This window comes from Xiphophorus couchianus, chromosome 15 (genome assembly GCF_001444195.1).
Source record: "Xiphophorus couchianus chromosome 15, X_couchianus-1.0, whole genome shotgun sequence".
In the NCBI taxonomy this organism is placed as follows: Eukaryota; Metazoa; Chordata; class Actinopteri; order Cyprinodontiformes; family Poeciliidae; genus Xiphophorus; species Xiphophorus couchianus.
The window spans coordinates 4,619,635-4,642,575 of NC_040242.1; the positions used below are offsets into that span (position 1 = coordinate 4,619,635).

Sequence of the window (22,941 nt, forward strand, 5' to 3'; positions counted from 1 at the left end):
ACATTTTCTGTTTTTCTCTGTTGATCTGAAAACAAAATGCAGCTCTAACTTTTTTTTAAAATGAGTTAATTTATTACAAATGAAGTTTGTCAAAACTTTATTTATCTACGTTTGTTTAACACGACAACTTAATAAACGTAATATATTTACTTGGATAAATTAAATTTGATTAGTTCTAACAAATTAACTCGTTTTTAAGTTGGATCAACTGTTTCCTTTTTTCAGTGTATGATGGGAAAAGAAAGGACCTCAAACCAACTCATTCCTCACCCACTGTATTAACGCTGTTAATACGCTGGTTAATAAAAACTGTCATTTAAAATGAGCAAGACTGAGCCCGTTTAACTTTATTAAAACCAGAGACAATGCAAACATCCTTCTAAACACGAAGAAGGATTCTGTAGTTCTGTCCAAACTGGTCCAGCAAGATGTCAGAAGGCAGCTCGTTTGTTTTTAGTGTAAATATGACAATCGTGTTTTATTTTCCCTGCCCAAATGGTTGCCACATGACCAAATAATGAACCAGTGGCTCATACTCGGCTGATTCTTGTTGTAGTTTTGCTGGCAGTCCCTGTTTAAAATGCGTCAGCTGTACTGATCCTGATGACTGACATAAAATATTTTTAAGACAAATTTATTTTGATGAATTCAGAAAGTAAATACGTTCGTTGTGTGATCTATGAGGGCAAGAAATGTGAGTTCATACATTTCTACCAAACGATGAATGAATTAAGTTTGTGGCTTAGATTAGTGTTCAGGTGCAGCAGGTGAACGCGGCGTGGAGGAGGAACCCTCCGGGTCACTCTGGGATTAGGATTAGAGCAGATGATGGGGCTGGACATATGGGAGGACTAATTGGAGCTAACACGGCAAAATCCCTTTGTCATCATCCAGATGCATTTAGAAACGAGATGCATTTAGAAAATGTAAAGTTTTCTGGATCTGGGAGCTTTATTTTGAAAGGGCAACACAACCAATTTTGTTTGTAAAGCAAAATTTAAATTTGCATTAACTGCTTTATTCAGGCAGAAGGAAACTGTTGGTTTTGATCTCATTTACCAACAAATTGAAATTATATTAGACGATAAATTGTCCCAGAAGTTATTGCAATAAACAGTAATAATATATATTTTTTTAGATTATTTTGAACTAATATGTAAATGCCATAATAAACAAGACCAATAAACTTTGAACTCTAATTAACATTTAACACTGGAACTGGAAGATATTATAAATATCCCAAATAATAATAAAAGATAAAGCAGAAACAACAAATAAAATGAATTATGAAGTTTATGTTGAGACCAAAACACCAGACTGAAGACTTTCATCATTCAGTTTTTGGAGGAATGAGAGAAACAATAAGTTATAATTTGTTATGCAATTAATTGATTTATTGATTATTGCAACAAGCTTTTGTGGGGTCAAAATTAAATACATATATCATGAAATAAATATATGACTAATTAAATAATGTGCACTAATCTAATTTTTTATTAAATAAATTAATTTAAAAGTATGTATAATTATTTGACTCTTTATCTTTAAATAAATAGAAGGAAATATTTTAATATAACTTTAGTGTTTTATGAATTTTTGATTCCAACTGATAAAATATGGAGTCCTTTATTTTGAAGAGTATTTCTGAACTTCATTTATAAATGCTTTGTTTTGTTCCTCTCTTCCCCCCATGTTATTCTGCCCTGGGCATCGCAGGACTTCGCACCGCCTCTGTTGCTTTAGCGGCGTCGGCGGGTATCAGACAGGATGCGGGAGCCGCTCTGCCATTGGCTGCTCGGCATCGGAAGGCAGGGCGGGTGTTACAGGCTGAACCTGAGGCTGCATGCCGGGATGCTGGCGGCGGACTAGACCCCGCAGCGGAGGGATTTTAACCATCCATTCTGACAGAACGGACCGCCGGAGCGTCTTCTGATGAGGAAACAATTGTTTTCTGTTACTATGTCGCTTCCGCTTCCAGCCCTTCATCCGTGAGCGCCATGGTGGCGGGAGAGCTCGTGCAGGAGCATCTGCGCGCGGACACCGGCGCACCTGAAGACATCACGGTGGTCAGGAAGAGTCCGCAACCGGAGAGCGCACGGCGGCCAGCCGATACCGACTCCTGCTCCGACCCGGCATGTGGTGGGCCCGACCGGCACCGGGACCCGGAGGAGCTGGAGGTCCCGCCGGATGAGAGAGCGGCGATGCTGCCCGTCGCCGGTGGAGGAGAGGCGGAGGAGGCGGGAGGGAGGGCGCCAGAAACCAGGCTGTATTGGCGGCGGTTCGCGGTCCTGGCCGTGTTCAGCCTGTACTCCCTGGTGAACGCCTTCCAGTGGATCCACTACAGCATCATCACCAACGTGTTCGCCAAATACTACGGCGTCACCAACGACAAGGTGGACTGGCTCTCCATGGTCTACATGGTGGCCTACATCCCGCTCATCTTCCCGGCCACCTGGCTGCTGGACCGCCGCGGTCTGCGGCTCACGGCCCTGCTGGGCGCCGGGCTCAACTGCGCAGGCGCATGGCTCAAGTGCGCCAGCGTCAGCCCCGACAGGTTCGGGGTCACGGTGACGGCGCAGGTCATCTGCTCCGTGGCGCAGGTCTTCATCCTCGGCCTGCCGTCCCGCATCGCCTCGGTGTGGTTCGGACCGCGGGAGGTTTCCACCGCGTGCGCCACCGCCGTGCTGGGGAACCAGGTGAGTGATGCGCGCGCAGCCACCGCACGTTGTTAACGAGTCGGTCTAAACTACAGGGGCGCTTCCGGCGCGTTTTGAAATGAGAAAATAAAAAATGTGTTGGATAAAATGCAGTAACTAGTTTCCTTCAGTGATCATTTAAGGAAAAACTCCGCTGAACATCAGAACAGTTCATTTTTCAATTGACCAATTCATCACTGACAGCAAAGGTTGCTTTATTAGAGTTATTCTAGGTGAAGCTAAAACTGCCTTTAGGGGAGTTCTGGGTTTTTGAAAAATACAAACTGTTCATATTTATTGTAGTTTTGCTTCGCTGTTTTTTCCCTGTTTTTTTGTCTATATCATCTAAAACAGCTTCACTGGTTTTATTAAGGCACACTTTGATCTTTCAGGTCCAATTAAAATAAGAACAAATCTTAATTTCTTATAAGTGTAGTTTCCTTTGTTTAGTATTTTATTGTTTTGTATTATATTTCTTGGCAGAATTTTTTATAACCAACTTCATCTTAACTTTTATAATCTTTTCTTTCTTTTTAGCGAGATATTTGTTGTCATGGGTGGAAACAACAGATGAAAAATAACTAGCTGGTAAATTCTGACGTTTACAGCAGGTGGGGGGGCGGGGCATCAGGTGTTGCGTCATTTTGAAGGTCAGGCGCGCGCACTTGTTCAGTTGACATGATGGCTGCTGTCAATCAACTCTGGGTTTGTGATCTCTCCTCACCTGGAGGACAACTCTGTATGCAGCACACAGATGTGAGCTACGATGTTTTGACACAAAATTATTTTTTTTCTCCGCAATTTTAAAGAGGGTTAGATCATTTTAAAATCTCCAAAAATGAATCTTTTCCTTTTTTTACTTAAAGGAAAATCTGAAGGTCTGCACACTGCGTACAGCTGCGGGCGCCAGGCTGTGCAAACCGATTTATTGCAAGTGCAGAATACGCTCGATAATGTCGAAGATGGATAGATATGACAAAAATCACGACTGGTCAAACATTTGGAAGATTAAAAAAATATAATTAAATAGATGTCAAATATTCTCCATCAATACCAGTTCAGAGCAGCAGGACAAACTGGTTCCGGCGCAGCAGCAACTCCATCTGGACGCTCTGGGTCTGAAGCCAAAAGGCTCAGATTATGTTTGCTGTTCCACTAATTGTACGGGAAAGAGATTTCTGAGCGGGACAGAAACCAGCCAGAATATTTTAAAAAACAAAATGAAAAACACCATGACTAAACTTTAATGTGCTTAAAGTTTAATCATGTTATTTAACAAACAAAAGTGAATTTCAACAGCGACCTGAAAACCATCGGTAGCCATAAGTATCCATGGTTACTGATGGCTGATTGGCTTTTGGACCTGAACAAAATGAATCTGCTGTGGGCAAAGTGTGGGTCAGCATTTGGTCCGGACCGTAAACGGACATCGGAGGATTTTTCCATACGGCCCAAACGGTTCTATAAATACTTCATTTGGACCAGATGTGGCACAAATACAGAATTCTCATTTCATTTTAGGAAGATTTGGTTTAGTCTGGGACCGAATCAGAGTGAAGCCTTTTGCCAGCAGGTCTTTTTATCCATGAAATAATCATTTCTACATACATTAGCTAATATATATTATTGTAAAAACAAATCACTTCCTAGTGAAATTGTGTGTTTCTGATATTATAATGACATAGAAATTATTACCAAAAAAAAAAAAAAATCAGCTCCACTTAGTGGCCCTGGGGCCCTAAGCGGCTGCTTAGTTTGCTTATGCCTTGGGCCGGCCCTGCAGACCGGTTCCTGATCCCAACCCAACCTGGAGCTGCTCCTGTGTGTGGACCTTTGGGTGACCGAGGTTTTCTCTGTCTGCATAGAAACAGAGCTGTGAGCCGTCTGTCTGAATGGGACCAGCAGGGTCGTAAAGTGGGGGGCCAATGGCCCCCTGACCCCCCCTGTTCTGGCGCCTATGGTTTACAGTAATGTTGGTTAATCATTGACCCTGGCAAATAAATTAAAACATTTCAATAAATGTTTAGAATGTCTAGACATCCTTATAGTTCAAAATCTGCAATAATCTGGTTCTAAAAGTATTTTTTAATACTTTGATTAAAAAAAAAACAAAAAACATTTTGGTTCAGTTCCTGCATCCTGTGTTTTTTGGGAGTCCTTCATTATCCCACAACAGATCTGGCTTTTTGTTATAACGCTTTAATTAACCAACTCTGAGATATTCAGCATATTTTTACCGGATAAGGAAAAGTTTCCACATTTATCTGAGTTTTAATCTGTGTGTTTTAGCTGGGGACGGCCATCGGGTTCCTCCTGCCTCCAGTCCTGGTACCAAACACACCGGAGGACCTGGAGAGAACAGGTGACTGGGAAAACCAGAACCGGATCTGGACTGGGCACTTCCAAAACCAGAACCGGATCTGGACTAGGCGCTTCCAAAATGTGGAAGGAAATGACGTGAAACCAAGTTTTACTGTGTAGTTACTATATACTGTATGTGCCGATCAATCGGCCATCCATCATAATTGGCCGATTTCCTTGAAAAAGTGTCTGATCGGTGATCGATCAGCGTCTCCAGTTGCCGATCACCTGTATCTCCTTCTCGGCCTGCAGCTGGTCTCCTGCCTTCTCGCTGCGCAGCATCAACTCCTGTAGTGAGGAACTTTAACGCTCTGAGGGAACCGGGACGTTTGCGTGTTGATGTGGGAAATGACCTCGGGGGCGAAGCTCGCCACAACGCATCAACACAACCAATCTAATATGATATTTAAAAAACAAACACTTGATTGATTTGGCTGCACGGAGGCTCAACGCAGGAACAAAAGACATCCGGATCCAGACAGCAGGTAGAGCAGCGCAGCTACCAACACAGTCAGAAAGCTGAACAAATAACAATAATTCAAGTCTTGGAGCCGCAGACTGAGACGCTGGTTCTGCTCCGGCTGTTGGACCGCCGCTACTGGTGGTGATGTTTCACAGACAGAGTCGCTGAACCTCCAGACGATGAACTGTCACAGCGAACAGCTGCTGAGAGCTGCAGCAGGGAACTGAAACACAAACAAACAGAGCCAATCAGAGCTAGCATTAATCAGCTAGCCAATCAGAGCTAGCATAAATCAGCTAGCCAATCAGAGCTAGCATTAATCAGCTAACCAATCAGAGCTAGCATTAATCAGCTAGCCAATCAGAGCTAGCATTAATCAGCTAGCCAGTAAGAGCTAGCATTAATCAGCTAGCCAATCAGAGCTAGCATTAATCAGCTAGCCAATCAGAGCTAGCATTAATCAGCTAGCCAATCAGAGCTAGCATTAATCAGCTAGCCAATCAGAGCTAGCATTAATCAGGCTCTCAGGAAGTTTTGATTCAGTAACTCAGGATGGTTTATTTTGATGCTTTTAACTTTGAACGAATCCTTTTTTGCTGACATTATTTGATATTAGCAGGTTAATTTGACTCCTGTATAATTTATGGCTGAGAGCTTTACTGTTAAATATGATTTTACTGATTGCAGGTTTTTCTGTCCTTTTGACTGAATTGCTGCTGTTTTGTGCCTGCAAGTATTTTGTTTATGTCTAAATTAGGTGAATTTATTGCCAGACCATTTTTTCATTTTGCCAGATCACGTAGTATCATTTATACCTAAAGCAAAAAATTAACAGCCAGGTGATCATCAGTGATCATTGGTGATCGGTGATCGGCCTCATGGATGATTTCAATTGGCAGCAAAAACCTGATCGGCGCGTCCCAAGAAGTTGTCATGGAAATTAGACTGACTTGGAACATTTGTAGCATGTTTCATGTTACAAATGTGAAACATGTTTTTCTCATTTCGTAATTTGCTTGTATTATTGTCCATGTGAACTTCCTGTGTTTCCTTGGCAACCATTAGCTTCTTCTCATTGGATGGTTTCTGGAAGCAGCTAAAGGTGATTTTCTGTCCCTCAGGTCGCAACATCAGCAAAATGTTTTATGGGACAGCTGCTGTTTCCACAGGCCTCTTCGTCCTCACCGTCATAGGTACACACACACACACACAACTTCATATTTCTACCCACATTAGCACTTAGCCTAACCCTCGTTAGCTCACATTCTGACTGAAAGCTTCCCGTTTTTGGATTTTGTGTCAGAGAGAGAAGTGATGAAGGCTGGAGAGTCGCTTTGAGTAGCAACATGCCACGACATGCTAACAATATGCAAAGACATATTATGCCAACAGTATGCAAAGATATGCTATGCTAACAGTATGCAAAGTCATGCTAACTACCACTGTGGTTAAAGGCAAGCCATCAGATCCAGAGAATCTGCAGCTCAGATCCAGAGATCACCTGGATCTGCAGCCAAGGAGGTTCTTCAGAGTTCTGACTCAGATTCAGATGTACACCACACTTTTCAGATTCTTATTAGTTAAAAAAAGATTAATGCCGCCACCAGCCCCTAGGGCCCTTAAATACGCTGAGTCTGCGTGTTTTGACGTTCTGTGGGTTTTATCTGACATGGAGGAACTTCTCTCACCTGAATGGCGTTTTGAACAGAAATCTGTTTCGTTTCTGTCTGTCCTGCAGTGATAAAAGACAAACCGCCTCTGCCGCCCAGCCAGGCGCAGGCCGTGTTACCGGGCGTCTCGCTGGACAATTACTCCTACAAACAGTCCATCATCAACCTGATCAAGAACAAAGCCTTCGTTCTGCTGCTCATCAGCTACGGTGAGGAGGAGAATCCCACTCTCACTTCTTCTGTTTCTGAGATTGTTCTGACCTGCAGGGATTAACCTCAGACGCTTAAAACAGTCAAACTAATCCCATCTGGCAAACATCAGGGATTAATCACTGAAAACCTGCAGGTGTGTTTGACATTAATTGCAATAACTGAGATATTTCCAGTCCAGACAAAAAAGGATTATTTTTTAAAGCTGCAGGCAGAGTCGCATGTTTCCCAGGTTTCACACAACCAAAACTTCTGCTTTTCAGTTTAAAGAGGTGAAAGTGGGCACTGCTAGCTAAAAGGCTACGCTAACCCTAAAGCTCTAACCATAAACATTAGCTCAGCTAATGCTAAAGTAATAAACCAACATGGTATTTAGCTCAAACTAAAGATTAACGTTATAGTAACAATTCATTTAGTAGAAGCTAATGTCAAAGCACTACAACAACATGGCATTTAGTTGAAGCTAATGCTAAATTGCTAACTTCAATTGCAATTATATCTGCAGTTCAAAGACTGCAACCTCTTGCACCATTTAATGTTGCTCTCACCACTGGTTAGCACTTTAGCATTAGCTTCTGTTAAATACAGAGTCAGTATAGCACTTTAGCATCAGCAGGGCTAATATTTACGGCTAGCTAGTGTTTTAGCTAGCGGCGCAGCAGGACTCTGATGTTCTCGCTGCCGTCTGCAGGCATCCTGACCGGATCCTTCTACTCCGTCTCCACGCTGCTCAACCAGATCATCCTCCATTACTTCCAGGTAAACACCGACAGTCGCCACGGTTACATCAGCAGCACGAAGAGACGCAGAACAGCGCACGGGTTAACCCAGCAGAACCCCTCTGGGTTGGTCCAGAACCTGTCAGAACCTTCCTCTCTCTGTTCCTCAGGGTCAGGAGCTGAACACTGGGCGGATCGGACTGACCCTGGTTCTGGCCGGGATGGTCGGGTCCATCCTCTGTGGCCTTTGGCTGGACCACACCAAGACCTACAAGTAGGCCATCCGACACTTCATCCATCCATCCAACATTTCATCCATCCATCCAACATTTCATCCATCCATCCATCGCTTCATCCATCCATCCAACATTTCATCCATCCATCCAACATTTCACCCATCCATCCATCCATCCATCCATCCATCCAACACTTCCTCCATCCATCCAACATTTCATCCATCCATCCAACACTTCATCCATCCATCCAACATTTCATCCATCCATCCAACACATCATCCATCCATCCATTCACCCATCCATCCCTCCCTCCTTAAGAGCTCCTGTCTTCCGTTGCCAGGGTAACCACTCTCGTCGTCTACCTGCTGTCCTTCGTGGGGATGCTGGTCTTCACCTTCACCTTGGACCTGAACAACATCTACCTGGTCTTCTTCACAGCTGGAGTCCTCGGGTATGAAGGGGGCGGTTCCTCTGACCTCTGACCTTTCAGGTCCAACAAACAGACTGGAAACAGGAAGTTGTTTCAGGTGTAAACACTCTTGCTGATGGCGTGACAGAAACACTATCAGATGTTTACATGTCAACAGAAACAAATGATGATGTCATAGTGACATCACAATGAAGGGCTTCCCAGAGCTCCAGATGTTTGCGGCTTTTAAAGGGCCAGTGTCGCATAAAATCAACTTTTTATCTTTAAATCATCTTTTAATGTTTTTCCCTCATGAAAAACAATCCTAGACTGTTGCTTGACTTGAGAAATCCTTTCATCTCCATGGCAACCATTCAGTTGTCCATAACGCCTGGGTGGACATAGCCCCGCCTTCGAGGCGCAGCTCCTCCCCCACTCAGCTCCTTCAGACTAGCCAGCACCAATTAGTAAACAATTATAGAGCAAAGCTGGTAGAAACATTAAAGGGTTAAAAGAGGAGCCATGTTGGGATGACTTCCTGCAAGAGTTTTTAAAGAGACAGAGACCCAATTTCAAGACATTAAATCAGGAAGTAAAAGTTTTATAACAACCGAAGGAAACATTGTTCCTCATTGTGCGATAAAATGAATCATGGATCTGAGCAGTGAAGACGACTTTCTTCTTCTTCTCCTGTCAGGTTCTTCATGACCGGCTACCTTCCTCTGGGCTTCGAGTTCGGCGTGGAGATCACCTACCCCGAGTCTGAGGGGACATCGTCAGGACTGCTCAACGCTTTCGCACAGGTACCATGAAGACGGGACTCTGTCCTCCGGTCCGTCTCTTACTCTGGATGCTTCAAATGTTTTCCAGTTTCAGTGTTAAATGTTCATTAGAATTTACACTTCATTGGTCTTGAATTATTACCATTATATTACTTGAAAATGGTCTAAAAACAGCAGCATTTATTGCGATAACGTCCTGGAGGATTTATCGTCCAGAGACATTTATCGTTGCCGTTCTTGCGTCTCGTTGCTCCTGCAGTTCTTCGGCATCATCTTCACTCTGATTCAGGGCTGGCTGACCACGGCCTTCGATCCGCTGGCTGGGAACGTCTTCCTGTCCGCCTGGATCCTGCTGGGTGTGATTCTGACCGGTAGGCTGGGTCCATCACTGATGATGTCATCAGAGGCCGCGGTGCTCTGACTTGTTGTTTTTGTTTTCAGCTTTAATAAAGTCAGAGCTGAAACGACACAACGTCAACATGGCGACGGAGAGCAAAGCTCTGCAGGCGGTGAGTGTTTCCTCCAGGCGCGTCAGAGCAGCGGCCATATTGGGAGAGGCAGGTTCATCTGAAGAGCTGAGCTGCTGTTAGAAGAAACAAAAGTTTCATTTTATGCAGGAATGAATTTATTCACAAGATGAACATAATCCACAACATGAACCCAGTTTGATTAATAAACTTTGCTGAGTTCACAGAAACGACAGCAAAACAGATTTTATTGAAATAAAAATTATATTATATTTTTATCGTGTTTCTCAGATGTTAGCTAAAATGGCCGCTGCATTAGAAAAACATTTCTGTATCCACAACATTGAAACTTTAGCATCAGAACTGAACCTGTGAATTTCTGGCTCATTAGCATTAGCTAACACATTAGCTTGCTGTACTTCCTGTCCAGTCGCCCTCGGTGTGAGCGACCTTTAAAGCGTCGCCTCCTCGTGTCTGTCCTCTAAATCTTTTCTCTGAACGCTGTGAAAAGCGTCTCTCTGTAAATCTGGATGTGAACTTTAACTGTCCAGCCTGTTGCTGGGACGGGACGGACAGACTGTCCTCAGACAGACAGACTGTCCTCTGCTGACCAATCAGCTGCTGCCTGCTGCTTCTTCCCACCATAAATTCTCTTGTGTCTAACAGGGTTCTTTAAAGGGCCGGTATCATGTGATCTCCAGCCACAAAATGCCATTTTATAGCACAATCAGTAACTATGTTACCTTTAGTTACCACATATGTCCAATTTGACCTAAAAGATGCTTTACTTCCTGAATTAAAGCCTTGAAATTGGGTTGATTCTAGATGAATCGTTTGGTCTGCTGCCATCTGGTGGCGGCGCTGAGAACTTCTCCACATTAATCCTGTCCTTCCCTCTACAGCGTCCCACCGATCACCATGGCGACCGTCTAGCTGGACATCAAGCCAACGGCGTCCAGCTGGAGCCTTCGCTCAGCGTCTCCAGGGAAACGTCTCTGTGAGAACCAGAACCAAGCCCAGTCGGCTCCAGAACTCAGTCGGGTCCAGGTTGTTACTTTCAGAAACAGTCTTCAATGGTCACAGCATCGCTCCGAGTCGGGTCAGAACCCAAACTGGATCTCCTGCTGCTCCTGGTCCAACCAGAACCATGATGATTGGACCGGAACAGAACCTGGACCATGTCTCAGTTGGTCCCGGTTCTGGTTGGACACATTTGGACTGAATCATGACAGACAATCAGCTGCTCCTTATAGTTCTGCTGCACAAACCGGTCCGGACCGAACAGAACCAGGGGGAACAGTGCACAGAAAAGCACAACTTCCTGTTTCCCGCTGCAGTGTTTCCTAAGCGAGGCCTACGGGGGGCGCTGTGGGGCCACAACGTTGGAAGGAAGATGAGAAAAAAAATTCATTCAAAAACATTGAAAATTTTAAATCCCGTAATTTTTTTAATTTTAAATTTATCTAGTATTCAATCATGTTTTTGAAATAATATATAAGTGAAGATAATTTATGTAAATGTTATTTCTGATTATGATTTTCTGATCAAATTCATTTTTCCTCGAAGCGAGCAACGGAAAAGTTTCTGACAAAAGGCACAAAAAATCATGAGAACTTTGGGAATAAAATAAAATTTTATGTGATTAATATCAAATATTGTATTATGTGGTAAAGAAGTCATAATATATTATATGATAGATCATGGCCAATTGAAATCAGTTATGAGTTAGCATTTATGCTAAAGGAATGTAATAATTATTGAATAAAAACATTCGAAAAGTTCATGTTTCTTTACATGTTTTGTATCTTTGTGAGTTTGCTAAAAAGGTCAGAGGTCAATGCTTTTCGGGAGGCCTTGGAATGGAAGTTTGTGAACTTCCTGTTTCCTGGTCAGGTATTGAAAACTCCTGAAACTGTTTTTCAGGATTTTCTGTCATCGTAGTTTCATAACTTTTATTTAGTAGAGAAATCGGTTCTCTGTTCAGAACCGAAGACGGTATTCTGATACCTGCTGCTATTTTTCCTCAAAGCGCCCAACGTTAACAGCATTTAGCTAACCTAAACATTTAGCTAATGTAAGCTAATACACTGCTAGTGGTAGCACTCATGCTAATATAATCTTTTAGGCTAAAGTTGGCATTGTGTATAATTTAGATTTTAAAGCTAAACTAACATACTGAAGTCGATAGCATTTACTATAAATTAGCATTTTAGGTAATTTTGATTTAAAAGTTAAATCTAACAAACTGAATGGAGTACGTCAGTTTTAGTTACATGTTAGCGATAGCTTACATGAAGTCATTTTAGCTAATTCTGGACACGAATTTTCATGGAAATGTTAGAAGATTTTTAGGTTTTGAGCTCAAACTCGAGGCCAGCAGAACCGAACTCACCTTTGGGTCAAAGTACAAACACTTGCAGGTCCTTCCAGTTTTCTGAATATTTTCTCTTTTTGGAGGGAGTTAAGGGACATGTTTGGTTTTTATTGCCCCTCAAAAATGAAAATGTTTTCATTATTTCTCACTAATTTAATTGCTCGTCCTGTTGTTGGAATAATCCAGTAATTATTTGCTCCAGTAAAGTCAGAGTTTCCCATCATGCTCTCTGTTTCTGTTCGCCTTTTTACCTATTTCTGTTGGCAGATCAGAACCTGAAAGCTTCATCTGCTGACGTTTAATTCAAATCTGCAGGGAGACAGCGCCCCCCTGTGGCTCTGAGCGGGAGACAGCGCCCCCCTGTGGCTCTGAGCGGTTCTCCTCAGGTTATTTTGGGGATCAGCTGTTGCTCTTCTTGTCAGCAGGACCCTCCTCTTCCTCCTCTGACCTTCCTCTGCCTGCAGAACTTCACCTCCTCTCCTTCGCCACCCGGATCCTGGTAAGACTTTCTAACCTCTAAATGTTCTCTCAGTTTTGCTCCTGTTTTGTTTTTCACATTTGGAGAGTTTTTATGAAATCAGCTTCATCATCACTTTGTTTCTCTGAGTTTCGTCCTGGAGATCCGATCTGCTTCTGTTTCACCAAACTGGATTTTATTTGCTGTTTCCAGCTGATTTTAATCCTACAAACATTTATGTTGTGTATTTAAATGTCTAAATATGTTTCAATATGTTTTAAAGTTTCATCTGGGAACATTATCATCAGGTAAACAAGTTATTTATGAAGTTACTCTGTCAACATGTTGAACTCCTACAGGAGACGCTGTGATTGGTGGTTTAACAGAGGAGTGGGCGGGACCAAAACATCTATGAGTCCAGGCTGGGGTCAAGGCTGAGGTCAGGGGTCGAGTCAGGGGGGAGGGGCTTGGATCTGAACTACCTGAACCAGATAAAGAGAAAAAAGTCAAATTCTCAGCAGGAGATCTGGGCGTTTCACCGACACCGAACCTGCTGCCGGCAGGCCGCCATATTAGGAGGCCCTGAGAATAGAAGACAGGCAGCAGGTGTGTGTGTGTGTGTGTGTGTGTTACTGCTAATTTTAAACCTGACAGATAAAATAAGGAGGGCAGCCGTCAGAGCCAAGCTGAAAAACAGCAGCTGGAGATGATCAGAAATTAGATTTGACACGAGCAGCGAAACAATAAGAGACGATAAAAACCATAAAACGATGAAAAGTTTTTAAAAATTAGAGGCCAGAAAAACAATAAGATATTAAAAATAAGACAACAATGAAATGGTAAGAGACGATAAAAGTAAGAAGATAAAAACGATATAAAATGAGACAATAAAAAATTTAAAAAACAATGAAAACGGTAAGAGATGATAAAATCTGTTTTTCAGTGACCGAGGATGGAGACGTCAGTGGAAGCAGCCGAGCTGTTGGCGCCGTCGCCCCTGGAAACCGGGAGTTTGGACGGAGACTCCGCCTCCTCGGCGACCTTTGACCCAATGGAGGAGTTCAGCCGGCGGCTGCAGGACATCCTGAGGACGCACGGCTCGGCCGAACCGGTGGGTCAGGCGATGCCGCGTCCGCCCGCTGCCGTTCAGTCATAACGTCTGTGATGTTCGGTCCGACAGGTCGCTACGGACAACGAGACGGAAAAGACCCCAGAGGAGGTCAAAGGTCACATGGAGACAGGTGAGACGGAGTAAAACGGAGTAAATTTACAGCAAAAACTCAGAAATTAATCTCTTCTAGAAAAAACTTGGAAATTTCCATTTCAAGAGGCAACATTTTCAAATTTACAGATGAATCTCAAATGTTAAAAATTTTAATAAGATTTTTGACTTTTGAAACGCTGAAATTTTTATGTTTTGTTCTAGAAAATTTCTGAGATTTTTTCTGATTTAGATTTTTTTTCTAACAAATTTCCAACTTTCCTAGAAGATTGATCTTAGATCCGTCTCATAATTTGCGTTTTTTCCATGGAAATATTTAGAAATCTAAAGATTAATGTAAAAAAAAAATTCAGAGTTTCAAAAGGCAAATATTTTCAAGTTTCTTTTCTAGAACATTTCTTAGATTAATTTCCAAATTTGAGTTTTTTTCCCAGCAATTCTTTTCACTTTGAAACTCGAAAATTTCCGCGATTTTTCTGGAAAATGTCTGAGATTAATCTAAAAATCTTTGATTTTTTTTTACATAAATCTGCTCCTGTGTTTCTTTCTATCTTTAATGCGCTGAACTCTGTGGTCCTGTGCAGACGTGTCCCTCATCCGGCAGCGCCTGAGCAACCTGCCGTCCGCAGAGGACCGACTGGAGGAACTGGTGCAGCAGTTCGCTGAACTGGTGAGAACATTTCCGCTCAGCCCGTGAGACTCCGGCGTCAGCGGCTCATCAGCGGCTGTGTGTCAGCAGGCGGCGCTGTGGCGCGGCGAGCAACAGAAGAAGAGCGCGCTGCATCAGAAACTCTGCCACCTGCTGGAGGAACGGCGCTGCAGCATGGCGGCGCGCGGCCAGCTGGAGGCGCTGTGCAGAGACCTGCAGGCTCATTACGGCGCGCTGCGGGTAGGACCGGCTCACCCCTCCAGAATCAACCAGAACCAGATTAACCAGAACCAGCTGGGTTATCCAGATCCAGACTAAATGTGTCTGTAGGTCTGTGTTCCAGCTGTGAGCAGACCTGCGTTAATAACAGAGCTAATTATTAGCTTAGCGCTTTAGCGTTTTGCTAACTTTGAAAACAGTTAGCTTCTCTTAAATTAATTTTAAGAAATTAAGAAACATACAGGAACATAATAAAGTTTAGAAGATATAAACATAAATGCAATATCTAAGGGCGTTATAGAAATTATGTTAAAATTAAATTGGTTTTCAAAGCTGTAGAGTTTTAGGTTAGATATCATTGAATGTTTTAGCACCATTTAAACTTGAGTTTAAGGTATTTACAGAGTTTTATTGATAATTGAAGATAAAACCTGGATTGTAGTTTTTTGTTGCAGATGTTTTTCAGTGTAAATATGATTGGAAAGTTCACAGCATATAAAAGTTCTTTATCACTGCAGTCACATTTTCCATTAGCGCTTTAGCATTAGCTTCCACTAAATGCCATGTGGGTATAGCATTTAGAGTTAGCTGAGCTAATGTTTGTGACAGGTGTTTTGGTGTTAGCGTTAGCTAGCTGTTTAGTTAGCGGACAATGGAGCCAGGAGGCTCATGTGATGATGAAGAGAAGTGATGGGAGTAAGCAGCCCTGAGGCGCTCCTTACCAGGCGTTTCTCCTGCAGGAGGAGACGCTGCGGCGCAGCAGGGAGGACGAGGAGAAGCGGAGCGACATCACCAACCACTTCCAGGAGACGCTGACGGAGATCCAGGCTCAGATCGAGCTGCACAGCGGCCGCAACGACAAGCTGCGGCAGGAGAACGCCAACCTGACCGACAAGCTGGAGGGCCTCATGAGTCAGTACGAGCGCCGGGAGGAGGTGAGAGGAGGCGGGACACATCCGGACGTTCACACAGGAAAATTATTCCTGCTCTGTTTTCCAGCTTCATGCTGCTGTTTGAAATGTGAATTTATTTCAACACTTTGCAGAAGGAAAAATTTAACTGCACCTTCTGATCCAGGGTTGTTCAAACTGTGGCCCAGGGGCCATTTGTGGCCCTCGGTCTGAGTTTGTTTGGCCCCCCACTGCAGTTCAAGAACGACATAAATTTGACCCGTCCATTAGTTAGTTAACTTCTTATTTTTAAATTACTGACGTCATTTTCTCAGAACTGAAAGTGTTTTCATCTTTTTCTTTCCAAACTTTTATAAAAAGCATAACCTCGTTTTTTTTTTTCTTTTATACAGAAAACCAAACTTTGCTGCAACCAAGTCAGCTTCTATTAAATTTACTGAATTTAGCTCAAAAGTGACCCAAATCTGTTCTTATAACTGAAAATAAATGTGAATCTGAACAGCAAACATGAACATTTTTACGTTTGGGATCAAAATCCCTTCCCCACTAAAGGTCAGACTCCTTTACTTGTTTGGTTTTAGTTTTCTTTCTGTGGACTCCCTGTTGTAAAGCCGGCGGCGTTTCCAGAGCTAACAGACTCTTCTGCCGTCCTGCAGAGTTTGGAGAAGATCAACAAACATCACGACCTGCAGCACAAACTGACGGAGGCCAAACTGCAGCAGGCCAACGCGCTGCTGGCCGAGGCTGAAGACAAACACAAACGGGAGAAAGAATATGTGAGTGATGATGGTGATGATGATGATGATGATGATGATAAGCTAAATATTTAGCTTCAAACTAAACTGTTAGGTTCTAATTAAATATTTGCTTTTAAACTGTGACATTTATGAATGAGTGAATATGATGGTGAAAATGAGTCTCCATGTTTTCCTCTGACAGACTAAAATCTAATTATTGCTGTTGATTTTTATCTGTGTAATTTTACATTTGGTAGATTTATATGAAACATGATTTCTGCAGGATCCAGATTGGAATCATTACAATGAATCAAAGTAAATTCATGCTATCTGTCATGTTGCACGTATTCATGGTGACTGCGGATGATTATATGGTCTAATGTGTTTCCATATATGCAGCAGACCCTGTGACTGAGTGACTGTGTGTCTCTGTTGCTGTAGTTGCTTAGAGAAGCTATTGACAAAACAAAGAAATGCTTCGCTATGAAGGAGCAGGAGCTGGCCATGAAGAAGAAGGTAAAGACCGTCTGTAACCGCGTCTGTTTCTGTTCCCTCTGACCAGTTACTGGTTCAGGCCGCTGAGTGGAAACTGCAGGCTAAGACTCTCAGAGAGCAGGCGACTGTCATGCAGGCACAGGTGAATATTCACGGCCAGAACACCTGGACAGGTAGCACGCTGCAGATCCATGAGCCGCTGCAGGTTCTCATCACCTGAGGAGATTCTCTGCCCTCCACCCGGTTCTGATCCAAAAACAGAGGCTAAAATATCTTCTTTCATTTCAACAATGAAGGCATATTCATCTGAGAATAAAACTGCAGTGTCACCAGAATAAAGTCACAATAAAACAGGGTCATAATATTTTGAGAATAAAGTCAAATTAAGTGGAAATAATCCAAGAAGTTGGAATTATGTGAGAATAAAGTCATAAGGAGAATAAAGTTGTGCAGCAATAAAGTCATTTTAATTTGAGAATAAAGTCATAAAATATGAGATTATTGGTATCAATAAATATTCATAATACTGTAATAAAATTGTGCAACAATAGTCGTAATATTACCAGAAAAAAGTCATGTTCATTTCAGAATAAAGGCGCAAGAATATAAGAGTAAATTCACAACAATATGGGAATAAATTTGAAAAATATGAGAATAAACTCATATTAAAGTGGAAATAAAACGAGAATAAAGTCGCTATAATACAAGAATTAAGTTGTAATATTACCAGAACAAGGTCTAAATATCACAAGAGTGTATAATATTACCAGAATAAAATCTTAGTTTGGTGATAAACCTGCTGCTAGTTGCTCTTCTTTACGTTTTCTGTCACGCTGAACCCCAGCAGAGCAGCAAACTTATGGAAACGGACAAAATGTTGAAAATGGTTCTGAGTTCAGCTGCCGAGTCCACATTGGTGCTGTTTAAACAGGGTATATTATCGCCTGCAGCGCCCCCTGCTGGCCATGACTCCGAACCTTCATACAAACATCCTGAACGGTCTGAAATGTGCTGAAGGAAATGCTGCCCCCTTGTGGCGGTTCCCCTCATCTGCAGACAAAACCAAAGGAGGACAGCAGAACTTCAGCGCCTTCGGAACCAGAACCTTATTTTAATCAAACGAGCAGCTCTCTGTGTGACCACAGAACAACCTGGAAGTCCATCAGCCTCAGGAAACTCCTGTGAACTCCTTAAACCCTTAATATCGTCCTGTCTTCCATGTTTACGTCTTTTTTCTCCGTTCGTTCGCAGCTGGCGCTCTACGCTCAGAAGTTCGACGAGTTTCAGGCAACGCTGGCCAAGAGCAATGAGATCTATGTCCGCTTCAAACAGGAGATGGACAACGTGAGTGGCTTCCAGATCCATTCAAATCTGCTCACATTCCTACAGTTAGAGTCATGATAACTGCAACAAAGCTGAATATTTCTGTTTTTAGATGACTGAGAAGATGAAGAAGGTGGAGAAGGAGGCAAACCTTTGGAAGACCAGGTTTGAGAACTGCAACAAGACGCTGATCGACATGATTGAGGAGGTAAGCTGACTGGACCAAAGTAAATCAGAAGCAAAATGCTGAGAAGTCGATGTGATGTTCTCTAGATACTTTGGATCAGCTTCTGAATTCCCTCCAGGAAAGAAAGGAAATCATCTCCCAGGACTCAGAGTCTCTCTGGTCTAAACACCAGCGGGAGAAATTTTATTCAGCATATCTGCACAGGTTTCACACTCACACAAATGGCCCACTTAGGATCTGAGCCCCACGTTGGGCACCAACCTTCAACAAGTGTTGATCAGTGGCAAAAAAATAAAAATAAAACCATCGGCTCCAAATCAGGCCAGCAGGGCAGATTTTATGTAGTGGGGCTGCATGTAGAGATCCACAATCACAGAAACCTACCGATAGCGTGAGTGAGTCTGAGTTCGTCTTTTGACTCATCAAGCAACTTCCTTCTTCTTCAATAGAAACAGAAATGCAGAGAAACATCAGATTTTAGCAGTTGGAGAATTTTTTTTCCTTGTCTTAGGCTAAAAACCACGAGGCATTTCTCCCGCTAGCGCTAGACACACCTCCCCAACCGAGCCGGACGTTCTAGGCAGACAGACCGAAGTTGGGTTAAAGCGGACCAAACCGGGCTGCTGTGAATGCAGCACTGAAGGTCCTCATTGTGGACCAGTTGGCTAATTAAATCGTCTCCATTTATCTCAGAGGCTGGAACCAACCCAGATATTAGGTCTGCAAGTTTCTGATCAGACTGAGCGCCGTCAGCAGCATCGGTTAGCATTGGTTAGCCTAACTCTCTCCATTTTGTTTCTTCTTCTTCTGCAGAGAACAGAGAAAGGCAGAGAGTACAACCTGTTTGTCCTGAAGATCCAGAAGTTGGAGAAGCTCTGCCGTGCTCTGCAGGAGGAGAGGAAAGGGCTCTACGACAAGATCCGAGAGGTCCGCCAGTCCAGCGCCGGCCTCCCGTCCAAACTAGCCAACTTCACAGAGAACGCTGGAGTTCCTGAAGACGCTGGCATGCCGGACCTGGAGGGGCTCCAGGAGCTCCAGCAGGACGACCCGGTTCTGACGGAGAACATCGTCCGGCTGCGGCAGGAGCAGGCCAAGCTGCAGGAGTTCGCCGCCGCCCTGCTGGCCGCGCCGGGCGATAACGAGGAGCAGGAAGAGAAAAAGGAGCTGGGCGACGAAGACGATATCATCGTCTCCGCCATCGCTCAGTTCCAAACCAGAACCAACATCAAGGAAGGTCTGGCTTCAGCGCCTGGTCAGGCAGAAGGCAGAGAAGAGAAGGCTGAAGATCCACCTGTGGTTCTGCTGAAGGGTCAAGAACCACAGGGAACCAGGTCAGAACCAACCGACTCAGTGGCACCTCCAGAGGTGGAGCAGAGTCCGACACAAGTCAGAGAGGATGTCCAACAGTCAGCAACCTCAGAACCAGGCAAGGCGGATCCAGAACCAGCCAGGGCAGATCCAGAACCAGCCAAGGAAGATCCAGAACCAGGCAGGGCAGATACAGAACCAGCCAGGGCAGATCCAGAACCAGCCAAGGGAGATCCAGAACCAGCCAGGGCAGATCCAGAACCAGGCAGGATGGATCCAGAACCAGGCATTGCGGATCCAGAACCAGGCATTGCGGATCCAGAACCAGGCAGGGCAGATCCAGAACCAGGCAGGGCAGATCCAGAACCAGGCATTGCGGATCCAGAACCAGGCATTGCGGATCCAGAACCAGGCAGGGCAGATCCAGAACCAGGCAGGGCAGATCCAGAACCAGCCAAGGGAGATCCAGAACCAGGCAGGGCGGATCCAGAACCAGGCAGGATGGATCCAGAACCAGGCAGGGGGGATCCAGAACCAGGCAGGGTGGATCCAGAACCAGCCAGGGCGGATCCAGAACCAGCCAGGGGACATCCAGAACCAGCCAGGGCAGATCCAGAACCAGGCAGGGTGGATCCAGAACCAGAAGCTTTAGAAACAGAACGTCTGAAGGAGACCCGTTTTTTGAAACCAGTCCTCCCAGTGGAAGAGATTCTGGTCCAGCAGTTGCCCAGTGGGCCAGAACCAGGAGAGTCCAGTAAACCGTCTGATGGGTCAACCAAAGCAGCCGGCGGGAAGCAAATCCCCAAGAAGAAGAAGAAGAGGAACAGCAAGAGCACCAGCTGAACCTCCAGCTGTGTGTGTGTGTGTGTGTTTGTGCGTTTGTTTCTAATACCTTGTGGGGACCATTTTCCTGACACTACGTTGTGGGGACTGAAGCCTGGGCCCCATAAGGGGAATCCTGTTTATGGGTCAGGGGTCAGATTTAGGACTAAGGTGTGAATTGAGTTTTGGTTGGTTAGCGTTAGGTATGTAACGGTTAGGGTAAGGATAAGGATTAGGTGGTAGAAATGAATGGAAGTCAATGGAAAGTCCCCACAAAGATATTCATGCAAACATGTGTGTGTGTGTGTGTGTGTTTGTAAAGGTCAGCTGTCCAAATGAAGATGTAGCTTGACCGGCTGGAGGAGATGCCTCACTAACTTCTACATTTACTGCACGTTTAGTGAATCTAAAACCAGAGTTGGTATCCATGGCAACCACAATCAATAAAGTGATTTTTTTTTTTTTTTTTTACAAATTTGATGTTTTCAGTCTTTGCTGCCTCATCATGACTTTTGACGTGAGTTTGCTCAAGACACAACCCTCGGGGAGAATCAAATTAAGATCTGAAGTTAAATATTTATTTTGTTAGCTAAATACTTAGCCAGCTAATTAAAACAAAGCAGTTTCTCAATCATAAAGCTCTTTGTGCAATAAATCATACTTTTAACACATTTGAGTTGCCCTTCCAGAATTTACATAAAATATTTAATTGATTTTTTTGTGTTGTTTTCTTTTTTGTCATTTTAAATTCATTATTATTGTTGTTGTTGTTGTTGTTATTATTGGATTTTTTAAATAAAGTTTTTGCTTATTTTATTTATTTATTTATTTTTTCAAACCCATAAATAAATGAAATAATTGGCTGGGTTTGAAACACGGATGAGTTTTTAAGAAAGGATAGAAGCAAAAAGTGCTTTAGAGAAATTAATAAAAGTGTAAAATCCAACCATTGATTGGACTAAATCTCCCTCAGGTTGTATTTTATCCTGAAGAGATTTATTTTCATAATTTAGAGACCAGTTAGTTTGTGGTTTTGGATTAAGTGGAAAACCCGGATTACCCGGAGAAAACCCAAAAAGAAAAGAGTAGAAACAATCGGCTGGGATTGAAACCGAACCGGTTCAGTTTTTATGGAAGCAGGAAACTTTTTCATTTTAAAGACATAAAAATAGATTCCTCTAACAGATTACAGCATTTTAAAAAGGTGTTGTAATCCTCTGGTCCCTGGAGGCGGCGCCATTTTGCTACCATATCAGGCCTGCGTAGCGGGAACCCCGCCGCATGTAGAACCACTTGGCGATGTTCTCCAGGTCCCGGTCGAATGCTCCAAACATTCGGGCCAGAGTGTTCTCGGGTTTCCTTATGATGTTCATTCTGGTTTCAAGGTAATCCAGAAGCAAGAGGTCGAAACTGTTTCTTGGAAGCAGAGCAATTTTAAAAAGTTTCTGGATTGACCCGAAAGCCTCGTGGAGTTCCTTGGAAATGGCCGCAGCGATGCGCTCCAGGTTTTCTGTCTGCAGCTCCAGTTGGGAAGCAGTCATCTGGTTCTGTTGGACCATCAACCCGCACAGACGGCTCACCATAATTTTCCGAACATCTGAGGGGAAGAACTCGTTAAGCTCCTCAGGGACGTTGATGATATTTCTGAGCAGCAGACAGCAGAAGATGACGCCGCTGTCTGCGCGTCCTGGAAACGGGGAATCGGACTCGTGATCTGGGCTGGCATCGTGTCTGTGGCAGTCTGGGATTCGAACTCCAAGCTGCACTGCCAGAACTTCAATGAGCGCCTCGTCAAACTCCTCGTCTCTCTTCATCGCCGCCTTCACCATGTCTTCACACGAGCCGAACCGCTGGTGCAGAGCTTCAGAAACGGTGGTCACGATGTCCGATAAGTTGTCTTTGGTGATGATAACCAGAACTCCGTCTGGGTCCCCAGAGTAAATCATCAGCTTCTTCAGACGCTTCTTCATCTTCGCCATGCAGCTCTCTGAGAGGATGCCTTTGGCGTTCATGTCGCAGTTTCTGAGAGTCCTGACAATCATAACACACACCATGGTGTTGATCTTGTCTTTTTTCCCAGGAGGACCGTAGACCAGGTTCTGTCTCAGTTCATTCACCATCTCTACATCATCGAAAGACATTTTGGATTCAAAATAATCTGATTTATTTCTCCTCTTGGAACAAACAACCAACAACAAGCGGCTCCTGGACTGAAATGATCCAA

The 22,941-nt window shown here is 43.7% G+C and overlaps 2 protein-coding genes across 9 annotated transcripts; both read left to right on the plus strand.

Moving 5' to 3' along the window:
* The first annotated feature begins 118 nt into the window (after positions 1-118).
* flvcr1 (FLVCR choline and heme transporter 1) lies at positions 119-11,794 on the plus strand. Its single transcript, XM_028039736.1, has 11 exons — positions 119-2,696; positions 4,986-5,058; positions 6,642-6,713; positions 7,259-7,399; positions 8,092-8,159; positions 8,290-8,393; positions 8,696-8,806; positions 9,462-9,567; positions 9,806-9,917; positions 9,988-10,055; positions 10,916-11,794. Exons 1-11 carry the CDS (start codon positions 1,998-2,000, stop codon positions 11,012-11,014), a joined length of 1,653 nt encoding a protein of 550 aa, XP_027895537.1. The 5' UTR covers positions 119-1,997; the 3' UTR covers positions 11,015-11,794.
* A 964-nt stretch (positions 11,795-12,758) lies between these two features.
* txlnba (taxilin beta a) lies at positions 12,759-21,184 on the plus strand. Of its 8 annotated transcripts, none has more exons than XM_028039733.1 (13): positions 12,759-12,886; positions 13,788-13,955; positions 14,025-14,085; positions 14,651-14,736; positions 14,806-14,955; positions 15,675-15,869; positions 16,502-16,621; positions 17,024-17,098; positions 18,329-18,421; positions 18,513-18,608; positions 19,401-20,160; positions 20,224-20,433; positions 20,518-21,184. In XM_028039733.1, the coding sequence occupies exons 2-13, from the start codon at positions 13,797-13,799 to the stop codon at positions 20,736-20,738; spliced, it is 2,226 nt and encodes a 741-aa protein (XP_027895534.1). In that variant the 5' UTR covers positions 12,759-12,886; positions 13,788-13,796; the 3' UTR covers positions 20,739-21,184. The 8 variants fall into 8 exon arrangements, with proteins under 8 accessions (XP_027895534.1, XP_027895531.1, XP_027895532.1 ...); XM_028039730.1 differs by having other exon boundaries at positions 19,401-20,022; positions 20,065-20,160; positions 20,224-21,184; XM_028039731.1 differs by having other exon boundaries at positions 19,401-20,018; positions 20,061-20,160; positions 20,224-21,184.
* Positions 21,185-22,941: the final 1,757 nt, after the last annotated feature.